Source organism: Asparagus officinalis, chromosome 4 (genome assembly GCF_001876935.1).
Source record: "Asparagus officinalis chromosome 4, Aspof.V1, whole genome shotgun sequence".
Classification (NCBI taxonomy): Eukaryota; Viridiplantae; Streptophyta; class Magnoliopsida; order Asparagales; family Asparagaceae; genus Asparagus; species Asparagus officinalis.
Window position 1 is genome coordinate 7,390,760 of NC_033797.1, and position 13,609 is coordinate 7,404,368.

A 13,609-nucleotide genomic window follows, 5' to 3' on the forward strand; every position below is an offset into this window, starting at 1 on the left:
AGGCGCAGCTGGTGGAGAAGGCGAGGAAGTGGGACCAGCTTAACTCGAAGAGGTATGGAGATAAGAGGAAGTTTGGGTTCGTCGAGACTCAGAAGGAGGACATGCCCCCTGAGCACGTGAGAAAGATTATTAGGTAAGATATTTTGTTGTCTTTGAACTGTTATTTTGATTGTTTTTTTGTGTTGAATTGTTAGAGGCTTTAGTTTAAGTTCAGTTGCAAAACCCTAGATTCAATTTCAAGCGCAGAAAGCTGGATTGAAGTGTGTAAAACCCTAATTTCATCACAGGTGCAGTGTTAATACTCTTACAGTTGGGTTGTAAAACCCTAATTTGTTGAATATTCTACGGAGGATTGCGCGTTGAAGTCTGGAATCTGACAAAAAAATTGTTGAATCAGTCAAAAGAGCAATTATTTTTTGCTCAATTGCCCCATAGTTGGCCCCTGTAGATTGTGTCCAGAAATAAGTTCTCCAGTCGAGGTCTAGAGTTGTTTGTGGTCTTATAGATGAATTCTACTAATTGTAGTATTATTTTTAATTATTGAATTGCATAGAAATAGCATGTTTTTATTGAATTACTTTCCTTCAATCTATTATGTGGAAGTTCTGCCTAACTAAGGTGTTCAGAAATTTCATGCGCGTAGAGTCTCTTTTCAGACAATAAGCTTCACTTCCATTGCATTCATGGAATAGCTACTAGGCACCATACTTTGGTTTCGGAATTTGATCAAGATTGCAACAGTACAAGATTTTTTTCTCTTTCAAATTTTAACTGTTAGCTTATTCTTTATTTAGGGATCATGGAGACATGTCTTCAAAGAAGTATCGTCATGACAAGCGTGTATATCTTGGTGCTCTGAAGTTTGTTCCTCATGCAGTGTACAAGCTGCTCGAGAACATGCCTATGCCATGGGAGCAGGTAAGTATCATATTTGTTTGATTCTCCTATAGTGCCTTCAAATATTATATCATTAGATGGATTCATCATGCAAAATCTGATTCTTTTTTTTCCTTGACTTTGTAGGTTCGCAATGTGAAGATTCTATATCACATCACTGGTGCAATCACATTTGTCAATGAGATTCCCTGGGTTGTTGAACCCATATATCTGGCACAAGTAAGCATTATGATATTAGTTATTTCCCTTTACGAGCAATTTGAAATATCAAAGTGTATGCATCTCGTTTCTTATTTAGTCATAACTTTTAGAATCCTCGGCATAATAACTAAAAAGGGTAGACTTCAGTGCGCACCTAATTTGCCTTTCAGATTATAAGCTATATGTTTAGAAGCCGGTGGTCTAGTTATGGGCCTTATTGGTGCCTCATTTTAGGGAAGATCTGCGTTGAAATTTGTGTTTTTAAATATGATGTCATTCCTTCAAGAAATTAATCTCTCGTTCTGCTTGTGCATTGCAGTGGGGTACAATGTGGATCATGATGAGGAGAGAGAAAAGAGATCGGAGGCACTTCAAACGAATGCGATTTCCCCCTTTTGATGATGAAGAACCTCCTCTGGATTATGCAGACAATTTACTAGATGTTGATCCATTGGAGGCAATACAGCTAGAGTTGGACGAGGAAGAGGACTCTGCCGTGTGCAACTGGTTTTATGACCATAAGCCTCTTGTAAAAACAAAGCTTATAAATGGCCCTAGCTACAGGAAATGGCATCTCTCACTTCCGATCATGGCGACTCTTCATCGGCTTGCAGGACAATTGCTCTCTGATTTGATTGATCGCAACTACTTCTACTTGTTTGACATGGAGTCCTTCTTCACTGCTAAAGCATTGAACATGTGCATACCTGGTATGCTTCTCTTCCTTTATTTTTGCGTATCGCAACCTATGAACTCTCTTTTAGTTGGGTATCTTGAAGCAGTTGATAACTTGTTACAACTACAGCGTCAACATTTACACTTAACCTCTTTAGTAGATACATTTTCACTAGTAGATCCATTTCATCAAACCTGTTCAGAAATTTGATAAGATGAACTTTTTGTCATTATTGTGAATTACTATCATTGGTTATTTTATTATATTTGGACTGGGAAATTGATGATTCCCTTTTCACCTCACAAGATAAGTTTAGATTCATTTAACATTGTTGTTGAATATTCACTAGATAGAGGTATTTTGCTCTTTACGTGAATTGGTTTGATAATGGGATTGTGTTCGGTTTCAACTAAAGAAGGTTTTTCTCCTTGTGTTTTGCAGGAGGTCCCAAGTTTGAGCCCTTGTATCGTGATATGGAGAAAGGAGATGAAGACTGGAATGAGTTTAATGACATCAATAAACTCATTATTCGTCAGCCACTCAGGACAGAGTACAGAATCGCCTTTCCTCATCTATACAATAATCGGCCCAGGAAAGTAAAACTTGGCATATACCATACGCCGATGATAATGTACATAAAAACTGAGGACCCTGATCTACCTGCATTCTACTATGATCCTCTGATAAATCCTATAACTTCCATCAACAAAGCGGATCGCCGGGAGAAGAAAGCTTATGATGAAGAAGATGAGGATGATTTTGAACTACCAGAGGGTGTAGAACCTCTGCTGCAGAGTACACAACTTTATACTGATACTACAGCTGCAGGTATCTCATTATTGTTTGCTCCTCGCCCATTCAATATGAGATCTGGCCGGATGCGTCGTGCTGAAGACATTCCTCTTGTGTCAGAGTGGTTCAAGGAGCACTGGTAAGATTCAATTATTGTATTTGTTAGACTTCTAAGATTTAATTTTTTGTCTTTGTTAGACTTCAGTCGTCCATTACTCTGGAATCTTTTTTCCCCCTCTGTTTATTAGACATTAACTTCTTGTTATGTGGTGTTAATTGCAATTCATTTGCAGCCCTCCATCATATCCAGTTAAAGTTCGTGTCAGCTATCAAAAGCTGTTAAAGTGCTTTGTATTGAATGAGCTGCACCACAGACCTCCAAAGGCACAGAAAAAGAAACATCTCTTTAGGTCTCTTCAAGCAACAAAGTTTTTTCAGACTACGGAGTTGGACTGGGCTGAAGCGGGTCTCCAAGTCTGTAAGCAGGGTTACAACATGCTAAATCTGTTGATTCATAGGAAAAATCTCAACTATCTTCACCTTGACTACAATTTCAATCTGAAACCTGTGAAGACACTAACCACTAAAGAGCGCAAGAAGTCACGATTTGGAAATGCTTTTCATCTATGTCGTGAGATTTTGCGTTTGACAAAGCTTGTTGTCGATGCCAATATCCAATTCCGCTTGGGTAATGTGGACGCTTTTCAGTTGGCTGATGGCCTGCAGTATACCTTTTCACATGTTGGACAGTTAACTGGAATGTACCGTTACAAATATAGGCTCATGCGGCAAATCAGAATGTGCAAAGATTTGAAGCACTTAATTTACTACCGTTTCAATACGGGCCCAGTGGGGAAGGGACCTGGTTGTGGATTTTGGGCACCTATGTGGAGAGTCTGGTTATTTTTTCTCCGTGGCATTGTTCCTTTGCTAGAAAGGTGGCTGGGTAATTTGCTTGCACGACAGTTTGAAGGACGCCATTCTAAAGGAGTTGCCAAAACTGTTACCAAGCAACGGGTGGAGAGCCACTTTGATTTGGAACTTCGAGCTGCTGTGATGCATGATGTTCTCGATGCAATGCCAGGTAAAGGCAGCAACTTACTTTGACTTAGATGTTTCATATTGACCTACTATTCAATAGCATGTTGTAGAAGTTCAGGATCTAAGTCACTTTTACGTGATTACTGAGATAAAATTGCTAAGAGTAAACACTGCGGTAGCATGATTACTAGATACTACTAGATAGCTTAATTTCCGTTCAACTAGAACTCTAGAAATATTATAACAAACTCGGATATTTTAAGTCTGAATTTCTTGCAGAGGGCATCAAGCAAAACAAAGCTAGAACTATACTTCAGCACCTTAGTGAAGCATGGCGTTGCTGGAAAGCAAACATCCCTTGGAAGGTATTAGGAGTTTCTTTTTTTTTTGTTCTTTTTTTTTCCGTTTTTGTTACTGGTGTTTGGTTAGCTCATTTGCAGTTCTCTGCAGGTTCCTGGCCTGCCAGTCCCCATTGAGAATATGATTCTTCGATATGTAAAATCCAAGGCAGATTGGTGGACCAATGTTGCACACTATAATCGTGAGCGTATTAGAAGGGGTGCAACAGTTGATAAGACTGTTTGCCGGAAGAATCTAGGAAGACTTACTCGTCTCTGGTTAAAGGCTGAGCAGGTAACAATATTTGCTACTGTATGAACTATTAGTGAGTCTCTGTAAAGGCATCTTACAATAATGTCATTATTTAATTTCTTTTTGTTTATCATAATCTGCAATATTTCTTAAGTTTTCTCCTGCGTTTAAAGCAGATTCAAGATTTGTTTATGACGTGTCTTTATAGGCATTGTTTTAGGAGGAAATACTCTTCTAAGCATGTTAATTCTCATCCTATCATGTTCATCCTTGTAGGAGAGACAACATAATTATTTGAAAGATGGTCCATATGTTACTCCTGAAGAAGCTGTGGCCATCTACACAACAACTGTGCATTGGTTGGAATCAAGAAAATTCTCTCCTATACCTTTCCCTCCACTGTCATACAAGCATGATACTAAGCTACTCATCCTTGCTCTGGAAAGGCTGAAAGAATCATACAGTGTGGCGGTGAGATTGAACCAGTTACAAAGGGAAGAACTGGGTCTTATTGAACAGGCGTATGATAACCCTCATGAAGCTTTGTCAAGGATAAAGCGTCATTTACTCACGCAACGGGCCTTCAAAGAAGTAAGTTCAGTTCATGCCAGGGGTTGTTTATTAGATTGTTTCAACTTTTAATTTGGTTTTCCATTGTTTGACTTATTATTATTTTTCAGGTTGGCATCGAGTTCATGGATTTGTATAGCTATCTGATTCCTGTATATGAGATTGAGCCTCTAGAGAAAATAACAGATGCCTACCTAGATCAGTATCTATGGTATGAAGGTGACAAGAGACACCTTTTCCCAAATTGGATTAAACCTGCTGATTCAGAACCACCGCCTCTACTTGTATATAAATGGTGCCAAGGTATCAATAACTTACAGGGCGTATGGGATACGAGTGACGGGCAGTGTGTTGTGATGCTTCAAACAAAGTTCGAGAAGTTCTTTGAGAAGATTGATTTGACAATGTTGAACAGGTAATATTTTTTGTGTATCTTCTATAAGTATAATAATTCTTTTGAGTGCGTCATGCTGATAGATAATTTGTATCCATTTGCAGGCTTCTAAGGTTGGTGCTTGATCACAACATTGCAGACTACGTGACTGCTAAAAACAATGTGGTGTTATCTTACAAGGATATGAGTCACACAAACTCATATGGTCTCATTCGTGGCCTGCAATTTGCCTCTTTTGTAGTTCAATATTATGGGCTGGTACTTGACCTCTTGCTTCTTGGGTTAACTCGAGCCAGTGAAATTGCGGGGCCACCTCAGATGCCGAATGAATTCATCACTTATGCAGACACAAAAATTGAAACTAGGCATCCTATCAGGCTATATTCACGATATATCGACAGGGTCCACATACTTTTCCGGTTCACACATGAAGAGGCACGTGATCTCATTCAGCGATACCTCTCTGAGCACCCTGATCCAAATAATGAAAATATGGTTGGGTATAATAACAAAAAGTGCTGGCCTAGAGATGCAAGAATGAGGCTTATGAAACATGATGGTAATTTTCTTCTCTACATCTTTTTCTTATTTGTTTCCTTTAATCGTATTGCTAAGTTGTTCTTGGCTGTAGGTTAGCTTTGCAGTTGTCATAAGATCAGCATTGACAAATTTGTATTTTTTTGCAGTCAACCTAGGCAGAAGTGTCTTCTGGGATATGAAAAATCGACTTCCTCGAAGTATCACAACATTAGAGTGGGAAAATAGCTTTGTCTCCGTTTACAGCAAGGACAATCCGAACTTGCTTTTCAGCATGTAAGTATAACTTCTTGCATCTCATTAGATTATGACACTGATTTCAAACTTGTGTTTTGTTTTGTATTCATCCTATTCATAGTACTACTGGGCATAGTGCTATTATTCCTTAGGAAATAGTGAGGATTCGATCTAAGTTTTTCAAACAGTTGTTGGTCACCTACTAACTTTCCTGGTTGTATATGTTTAGTAATCTTCTACTCCGCATGTATGCTAGTCACCACATCCCCAAGTAAGGGACACTGATCAGGGAAAAAGCAGTTAGCTATTGATCTTAATCATATCAGGGAGCATATACTAGAAACTTAATCCCGAATAAGTTATTTTGTGAAACTTGATTATCTTTTTATTCATTTCCTTAGAACTTCTGGATTTAATTTCCATATACTGCTCGGTCTGGATATTTTAGAAAGCCGTTATTGCATTACTAAGTTCTGGAAAATGTTAAATTCTTAGATGAAAACTTATCGAAATCTCTCTTATTTTATACCAAATTGACTGTTGGTTATTGTTTGCTCATTTATGCACTTATTACGTGTTTGATACTGTTTCCGCTAATTTGGTTGCTTCTGTCTGCAGCTATGTCACCCTAGCCTTATTTAGATTATTCTATGGTTTTTTAAAGAACTTATTGCAGCCTTTTTGCTTACAAGATTGTTTAGCATGCCACTTTAGATTTGTTTCTATGCTTTCGGCCTATAGGAGTATATCCATACTCATTTAAATTTTTTGGACAAGGAGATAAGACCAGCCCTCTTTTTTGGTGGACTATGTACATTAACATGCTTAGTATCTTTTACTATTGCATTCAATTAAATTTCTTTTCCCCTTTAGGTGTGGTTTTGAAGACTATGTACATTAACATGCTTAGTATCTTTTACCATTGCGTTCATTTAAATTTCTTTGCTCCTTTAGGTGTGGTTTTGAAGTTCGTATATTGCCAAAGGTGAGGATGACCCAGGAGGCATTTAGCAACACAAAAGATGGTGTTTGGAATCTGCAGAACGAGCAGACAAAAGAGAGAACAGCAATAGCCTTTTTACGTGTTGATGATGAGCACATGAAGGTGTTTGAGAATCGTGTGAGACAGATTCTTATGTCATCAGGATCAACAACATTTACCAAAATTGTCAACAAATGGAACACTGCTCTTATTGGTAAGTTACTTGTAATCCTCATTTGTCTGTTTTGCTGATTTGGGCGTTATTTGTTAGTTTAATCGTTAGGTGGTTATGTATACATCATTTTGATTATTTTCCCCTCTTTATTTCTCTCCAGGCCTTATGACATATTTTCGTGAAGCAACTGTTCATACACAAGAACTTTTGGATCTGCTGGTTAAGTGCGAAAACAAGATTCAGACTCGTATTAAGATCGGGCTGAATTCAAAGATGCCTAGCAGGTAGTTATTTTAATCAAAGAGTACAATATTTCTATCAATGTGATGAAGATTTTACCCACCTGTTCTGATGTGTTGTTTCATCGACAGGTTTCCTCCTGTTATTTTTTATACGCCTAAGGAAATAGGAGGTCTTGGCATGTTATCCATGGGTCACATATTGATTCCACAGAGTGATCTTCGGTACAGCCAGCAGACAGATGTAGGGGTGACACACTTCCGAAGTGGTATGAGCCATGAGGAAGATCAACTCATTCCAAATCTTTATCGGTACATTCAGGTGAGTTATCAATTTCACTTTGTTTTATTTCATACTATTGTGTTTTAGCATGTTTCTTTGATTTTCATTAATCTTTTGTTTTTATTTTTAGCCATGGGAGAGCGAATTTATCGACTCACAGCGTGTTTGGGCTGAATATGCATTGAAGAGGCAGGAAGCCCAATCACAAAATAGGCGACTAACGCTTGAAGATCTTGAGGTAAGTCCCTTGTTTTTTTTCCGTTATTTATTTTCATTCATGCCCCAACTTTTGTGCGACATCAGTAGTAAGACTTTGAGTAGTTGAAATCATACACAAAGGGTTGGCCTGAAACAAATTTCCCCCTTTTTCAGGGAAAAATATAAAACATACATGCATCTGTACATACATATATACATACACACATGCGGGTGTGTGTGTGTAAATATACATATGTGTAATGTGTGATATATGTACATCTGCGTGCTTGCCTATGGGACATATATGTATCTCGGTGTGTGTATGGCTATTTTTGTTTGTTCTCTCGCATGCATTTTTTGTCCAATTTCTGAACTAGTTAGGCTCCTGAACTTACTTGTATTTGGCATGTCATACCTCAACCTTCCTTTACTGGGGTGTGCAGCCAAACATTTTGTTAACAGATCTAACCTGGTTAGTACACAATCGTTGGATAAGCATTTAATGCTTTTTCTTTTGTCTTCATGGGCATGTTGCATATTGTAAAAGATGGTAATTTTTTTAATTAAAAAAATTCATAAATCTAAGAACTGATTATGTATATAATAATTGACAGGATTCATGGGATAGGGGGATACCAAGAATTAACACTCTGTTCCAGAAAGACCGACACACCCTGGCTTATGACAAAGGTTGGAGAGTCCGCACTGACTTTAAGCAGTATCAAGTTCTAAAACAAAATCCATTTTGGTGGACTCATCAGCGCCATGATGGCAAGTTGTGGAATCTAAATAATTATCGGACTGATGTCATCCAAGCACTTGGAGGAGTTGAAGGAATTTTGGAGCATACTTTGTTCAAAGGGACATAGTAAGTTAATCTTAAATAGGGCAGTTATTTTCTTAGCTAGATTTTCTGTTTCACACTGTAGTTCTTATTTTCATCTGGTGAATGAGTCTATCATTTTATAAGTAGCTGATTGTGATTTATACTATTTCAGTTTTCCGACCTGGGAAGGTCTTTTCTGGGAAAAGGCATCTGGATTTGAGGAGTCAATGAAATATAAAAAGCTGACAAATGCTCAAAGGTCTGGGTTGAATCAAATACCTAATCGTAGGTTCACCCTTTGGTGGTCTCCTACCATAAACCGTGCAAATGTTTATGTAGGATTCCAAGTTCAACTAGACCTTACAGGAATATTCATGCATGGAAAAATTCCTACTTTGAAGATATCATTGATTCAGATATTTCGTGCCCATCTTTGGCAAAAGGTGCATGAGAGTGTTGTCATGGATCTCTGCCAAGTTTTGGATCAAGAGCTAGATGCATTGGAAATTGAGACAGTGCAGAAGGAGACCATACACCCAAGAAAGAGTTACAAGATGAACAGTTCTTGTGCTGATATTCTCCTCTTTGCTGCTCATAGATGGCCAATGTCTAAACCTAGTCTAGTTGCTGAGTCGAAGGATGTATTTGACCAGAAGGCTAGTAATAAATACTGGATAGATGTGCAACTTCGGTGGGGCGATTATGATTCACATGATATAGAACGTTATACAAGGGCCAAATTTATGGACTACACAACTGATAACATGTCTATTTATCCTTCTCCAACAGGTATCACTTTGACTTCACTTTTCTGGATAGAAGTTCTAGTTAAATGGCCCTATTCTTGCTTGAAGTTTTGATAGATCTCACTTGAAATTCTAATAACATAACTATTACTTTCTTGCTCAGGTGTAATGATTGGGCTCGATCTTGCATATAACTTGCACTCTGCTTTTGGCAACTGGTTCCCGGGGTCAAAGCCCTTATTGGCTCAAGCAATGAACAAAATTATGAAGGTATGTTTTGTACTTAATATGCTCAATTATTTTGTATTTAATAATATTATTTTAGAGAAACACAATTATATAGTCATTGACTGGTTTTTCTGATGATTTAATGCTTATCTACAGTCAAATCCAGCTTTATATGTTTTGCGTGAGAGAATAAGGAAAGGGCTGCAGCTATATTCGTCTGAGCCTACAGAGCCATATTTGTCATCTCAAAATTATGGGGAGATCTTCAGCAATCAAATTATATGGTTTGTTGATGACACAAATGTCTATCGGGTGACAATCCACAAAACCTTTGAGGGAAATCTCACCACCAAGCCAATCAATGGTGCCATCTTTATATTCAACCCAAGAACAGGGCAACTGTTTTTGAAGGTTGTGCTGATTTTAATATTTATTTAAGTTATTTGGCTTTTATCTTCATAGAATCACCTTACTGATGTTATATCTTGCAGGTCATCCACACCAGTGTCTGGGCAGGGCAGAAGCGTCTAGGTCAGCTAGCCAAGTGGAAAACAGCAGAGGAGGTGGCTGCTCTTGTACGCTCTCTTCCTGTTGAAGAGCAGCCAAAACAAATTATTGTGACCCGTAAGGGAATGTTGGATCCCTTGGAGGTCCATTTGCTTGATTTCCCTAACATTGTAATCAAGGGTAGTGAGCTGCAGTTGCCATTCCAAGCTTGTTTGAAGATTGAGAAGTTTGGTGACTTGATTCTGAAGGCTACAGAACCCCAGATGGTTCTTTTCAATATTTATGATGATTGGTTAAAGAGTATTTCGTCATACACTGCCTTTTCTCGTCTTATTCTGATATTACGTGCACTCCATGTGAACAATGAGAAGGCGAAGATGTTACTGAAGCCAGACAAGACGATTGTCACTGAGCCACACCACATCTGGCCTTCTCTTACAGATGATCAGTGGATGAAGGTTGAAGTTGCTCTGAGAGATCTTATACTTTCAGATTATGCAAAGAAGAATAACGTCAACACATCAGCACTGACGCAATCTGAGATTCGTGATATAATACTTGGTGCTGAGATTACTCCACCCTCACAACAGAGACAGCAGATCGCTGAAATTGAGAAGCAGGTAATATATAATGAGAAGATGAAGTACATTCAAAGTTTCTCCAAATCCTATTTTGTGATTGCTTACCTTTTCTTGTTTAATTTGCACAGGCCAAAGAAGCAAGCCAGCTAACTGCAGTTACTACCAGGACAACTAACGTACATGGTGACGAGCTTATTGTCACGACAACTAGTCCATATGAGCAAGCATCACATCTTAAGAAAACAGATTGGCGTGTAAGAGCTATCACAGCTACAAATCTATATCTTCGAGTTAACCATATTTATGTCAACTCAGATGACATTAAGGTATTCATCATGTTCTGTTGTTTCTGTTGTTTGTGATTTCGCTGTGCCTACAAGGATGATTAACTTTGATTTACTTCTGTAAATTACAGGAAACGGGTTATACTTATATCATGCCTAAAAACATATTGAAGAAATTTATTTGCATCGCTGATCTTCGAACTCAGATTGCTGGATACTTGTACGGTTTGAGCCCACAAGACAATCCTCAAGTGAAGGAGATCAGGTGCATAGTGATGGCACCGCAATGGGGGACCTATCAGCATGTCAATCTTCCATCAGCTCTTCCAGAGCACGAGTTCTTAAATGACCTGGAGCCGTTGGGTTGGATGCATACGCAGCAAAATGAACTCCCTCAACTATCGCCACAGGTGATTTCCATCCTTCCAAGTTTATCGATTTATCTTGCCTTGGAATATCAATGTGGTTAAGAGTATTACATTATAACCTTCAACCCTCACCATAAAAACTTCAGCGTGATCTTTAGAACAACCCTGGTTCAAGTACCTCCAGGCATAGCATTTAAAGACGATTTAGAAAAAGGTAGGATTTTGTTACATTAGACCCCAAATCTCTGTTAGTTGAATATTAGACCGTAAATCTTCGTATTTCTGAATTAGACTGCCAAATCTCTTTAGTTGTTTATAAGAAACATTATAAAAATGATAACATGATATTAGAGTATATGTTGTAACCTTCTAGAGCAACCCAGGTTCAAGTACCTCCAGGTGTTGCATTTAAAGTCGATTTAGAAATGGTAGGTTTTTGTTATATTAGACCCCCAAAATCGCCTAAGTTGCTTTTTTAAAAGAACATCCTTCGGTTAATTTAAATTAAAAAAAAAAGCAACTCTCTCCCTCAATCTCCTCACTTTTTCAGCCTCTCTCTTGGTTGGAGAAAATGTAACTATAAGGATATCAACGTGATTTAACCAAGATGATCAAGAGTTACCTATTTTGGCTTGTAATTTAACAAATATTTGGGGTAAATATGGCAGAAAATTTGAACTTTTGGGGTCTAGTACACAATTAACAGAGATTTCGGGGTGAACATGGCAAAAATCCCAGAAAAGATCACTGTCTAAAGCAGTCCAGGTTTTGACATATATAAGTGCCCTTAACAGGGTGGGCATGTTAGAATATATAAAATTATTATCTTCAATGTTACCCTAGGTCCCTAGCTTCATCAATGTCTGCATTCTTATATATTTGTTGCATGTTAAATATTGCAGGATTTAACAAGCCACGCTCGGATTCTGGAGAGCAACAAGCAATGGGACGGCGAAAAATGCATTATTCTAACCTGTAGTTTCACACCAGGATCCTGTTCCTTGACTGCATATAAGCTGACACCGACAGGTTACGAATGGGGGCGAGCAAACAAGGACACGGGAAGCAATCCACACGGGTACCTCCCAACTCACTACGAGAAGGTCCAGATGTTACTCAGTGACCGCTTCCTAGGGTTTTACATGGTACCAGATAATGGCCCTTGGAATTACAACTTCATGGGGGTGAAGCATACGGTAAGCATGCGATATGGTGTGAAACTTGGAACGCCTAGAGATTACTACCATGAGGATCACAGGCCAACACATTTTCTCGAGTTCAGTAATTTGGAGGAGGGAGAAACTGCGGAGGCGGATAGAGAGGATACTTTTACATAGTGGAGGTGTTATCTGGAGCTCGAGTGATATCTAGCTGCACCTCACAATGTTACAATAGTTAGTTTGTGGGGGATTGTTGTACATAAGCTTTGAGCTTTAGGTTATTCGATGTATAACACTGTAACTCTTTATCGTACTATCCTACGGCTAAAAGCGGTGCTTACTTTTGATCTTGAGATGTAGCAGAGCATCAACTCCGGGTTTTTGGCTGATAGATGAGTAAGTTGTGTCTCATGGCACGGATGCTTAATTTCCCGTCGGTTCGCGATAGCTCTGTAATTTTTGTTTAAATATTTGTCTGAATGGTTCATGAATGTTTACTACGAATGTGTTCTTTTGAATATTTTGATTCTGTAATTTTTGTTCAAAATATTAGTCCGAATAGTTCTTGAATGTCACTATGAATGTGTCTGTATAAATATTTGATTCGTTTGGCTATCAAAATTGTATACTCAGATTGAGTCGATTGGTATTCTGTAGGTGGTTGGAATACGCCTGCATGTTTTTTTTAGGTAATTCACCAAAAAGGAAAGAGTAGTCTTGCGTCAGGCTACGTATACCGTCATAAGTTGTCATGCAAAGTTTATTGATCATCGAGGAGAAGGTTCGGAAAGAAAGGGAAACAACGGAGGGATCCGAATCGGACCTAAAATGGGAATGATATAAAACTTCTTTTTCAAAACCTATCACTAAGGGTAGTCTTACATCAGACTACATATGTCGTCATAAATTGTAATGCATCCCATCAAAGTTTATTAATCATCACTATCATCTGCACAGAATAACGATAAATTATCGTACTGATCATCACTATCATCTGCACAAAACAACGATAAATTACTACAAGTTCATTGTTCATTTACGAATGGAGAGTGAACAGGATGGAGAGTGTGCTGAAGGGCAAAATCGAGAGAAGTAA

General features: G+C 38.3%; 1 protein-coding gene across 1 annotated transcript; it reads left to right on the forward strand.

The window, feature by feature from the left end:
- Window positions 7-13,088, forward strand: LOC109836499 (pre-mRNA-processing-splicing factor 8A). The gene is made up of 24 exons (XM_020404409.1): window positions 7-133; window positions 795-918; window positions 1,024-1,116; window positions 1,418-1,808; window positions 2,216-2,705; window positions 2,860-3,650; window positions 3,887-3,972; window positions 4,058-4,240; window positions 4,475-4,789; window positions 4,879-5,183; window positions 5,267-5,721; window positions 5,849-5,975; window positions 6,891-7,132; window positions 7,254-7,377; window positions 7,465-7,654; window positions 7,746-7,853; window positions 8,428-8,681; window positions 8,812-9,428; window positions 9,549-9,655; window positions 9,770-10,024; window positions 10,105-10,740; window positions 10,830-11,027; window positions 11,117-11,395; window positions 12,256-13,088. The coding sequence occupies exons 1-24, from the start codon at window positions 102-104 to the stop codon at window positions 12,688-12,690; spliced, it is 6,837 nt and encodes a 2,278-aa protein (XP_020259998.1). The 5' UTR covers window positions 7-101; the 3' UTR covers window positions 12,691-13,088.

Bases quoted from the DNA above. Each gene is read 5' to 3' on its own strand.
- LOC109836499 (XM_020404409.1), top strand. From the start codon at position 102: ATGCCCCCTGAGCACGTGAGAAAGATTATTAG. The intron at 2,706-2,859 runs GTAAGATTCAAT...ATTCATTTGCAG, and splicing joins GAGTGGTTCAAGGAGCACTG to CCCTCCATCATATCCAGTTA. The intron at 3,651-3,886 runs GTAAAGGCAGCA...AATTTCTTGCAG, and splicing joins TGTTCTCGATGCAATGCCAG to AGGGCATCAAGCAAAACAAA.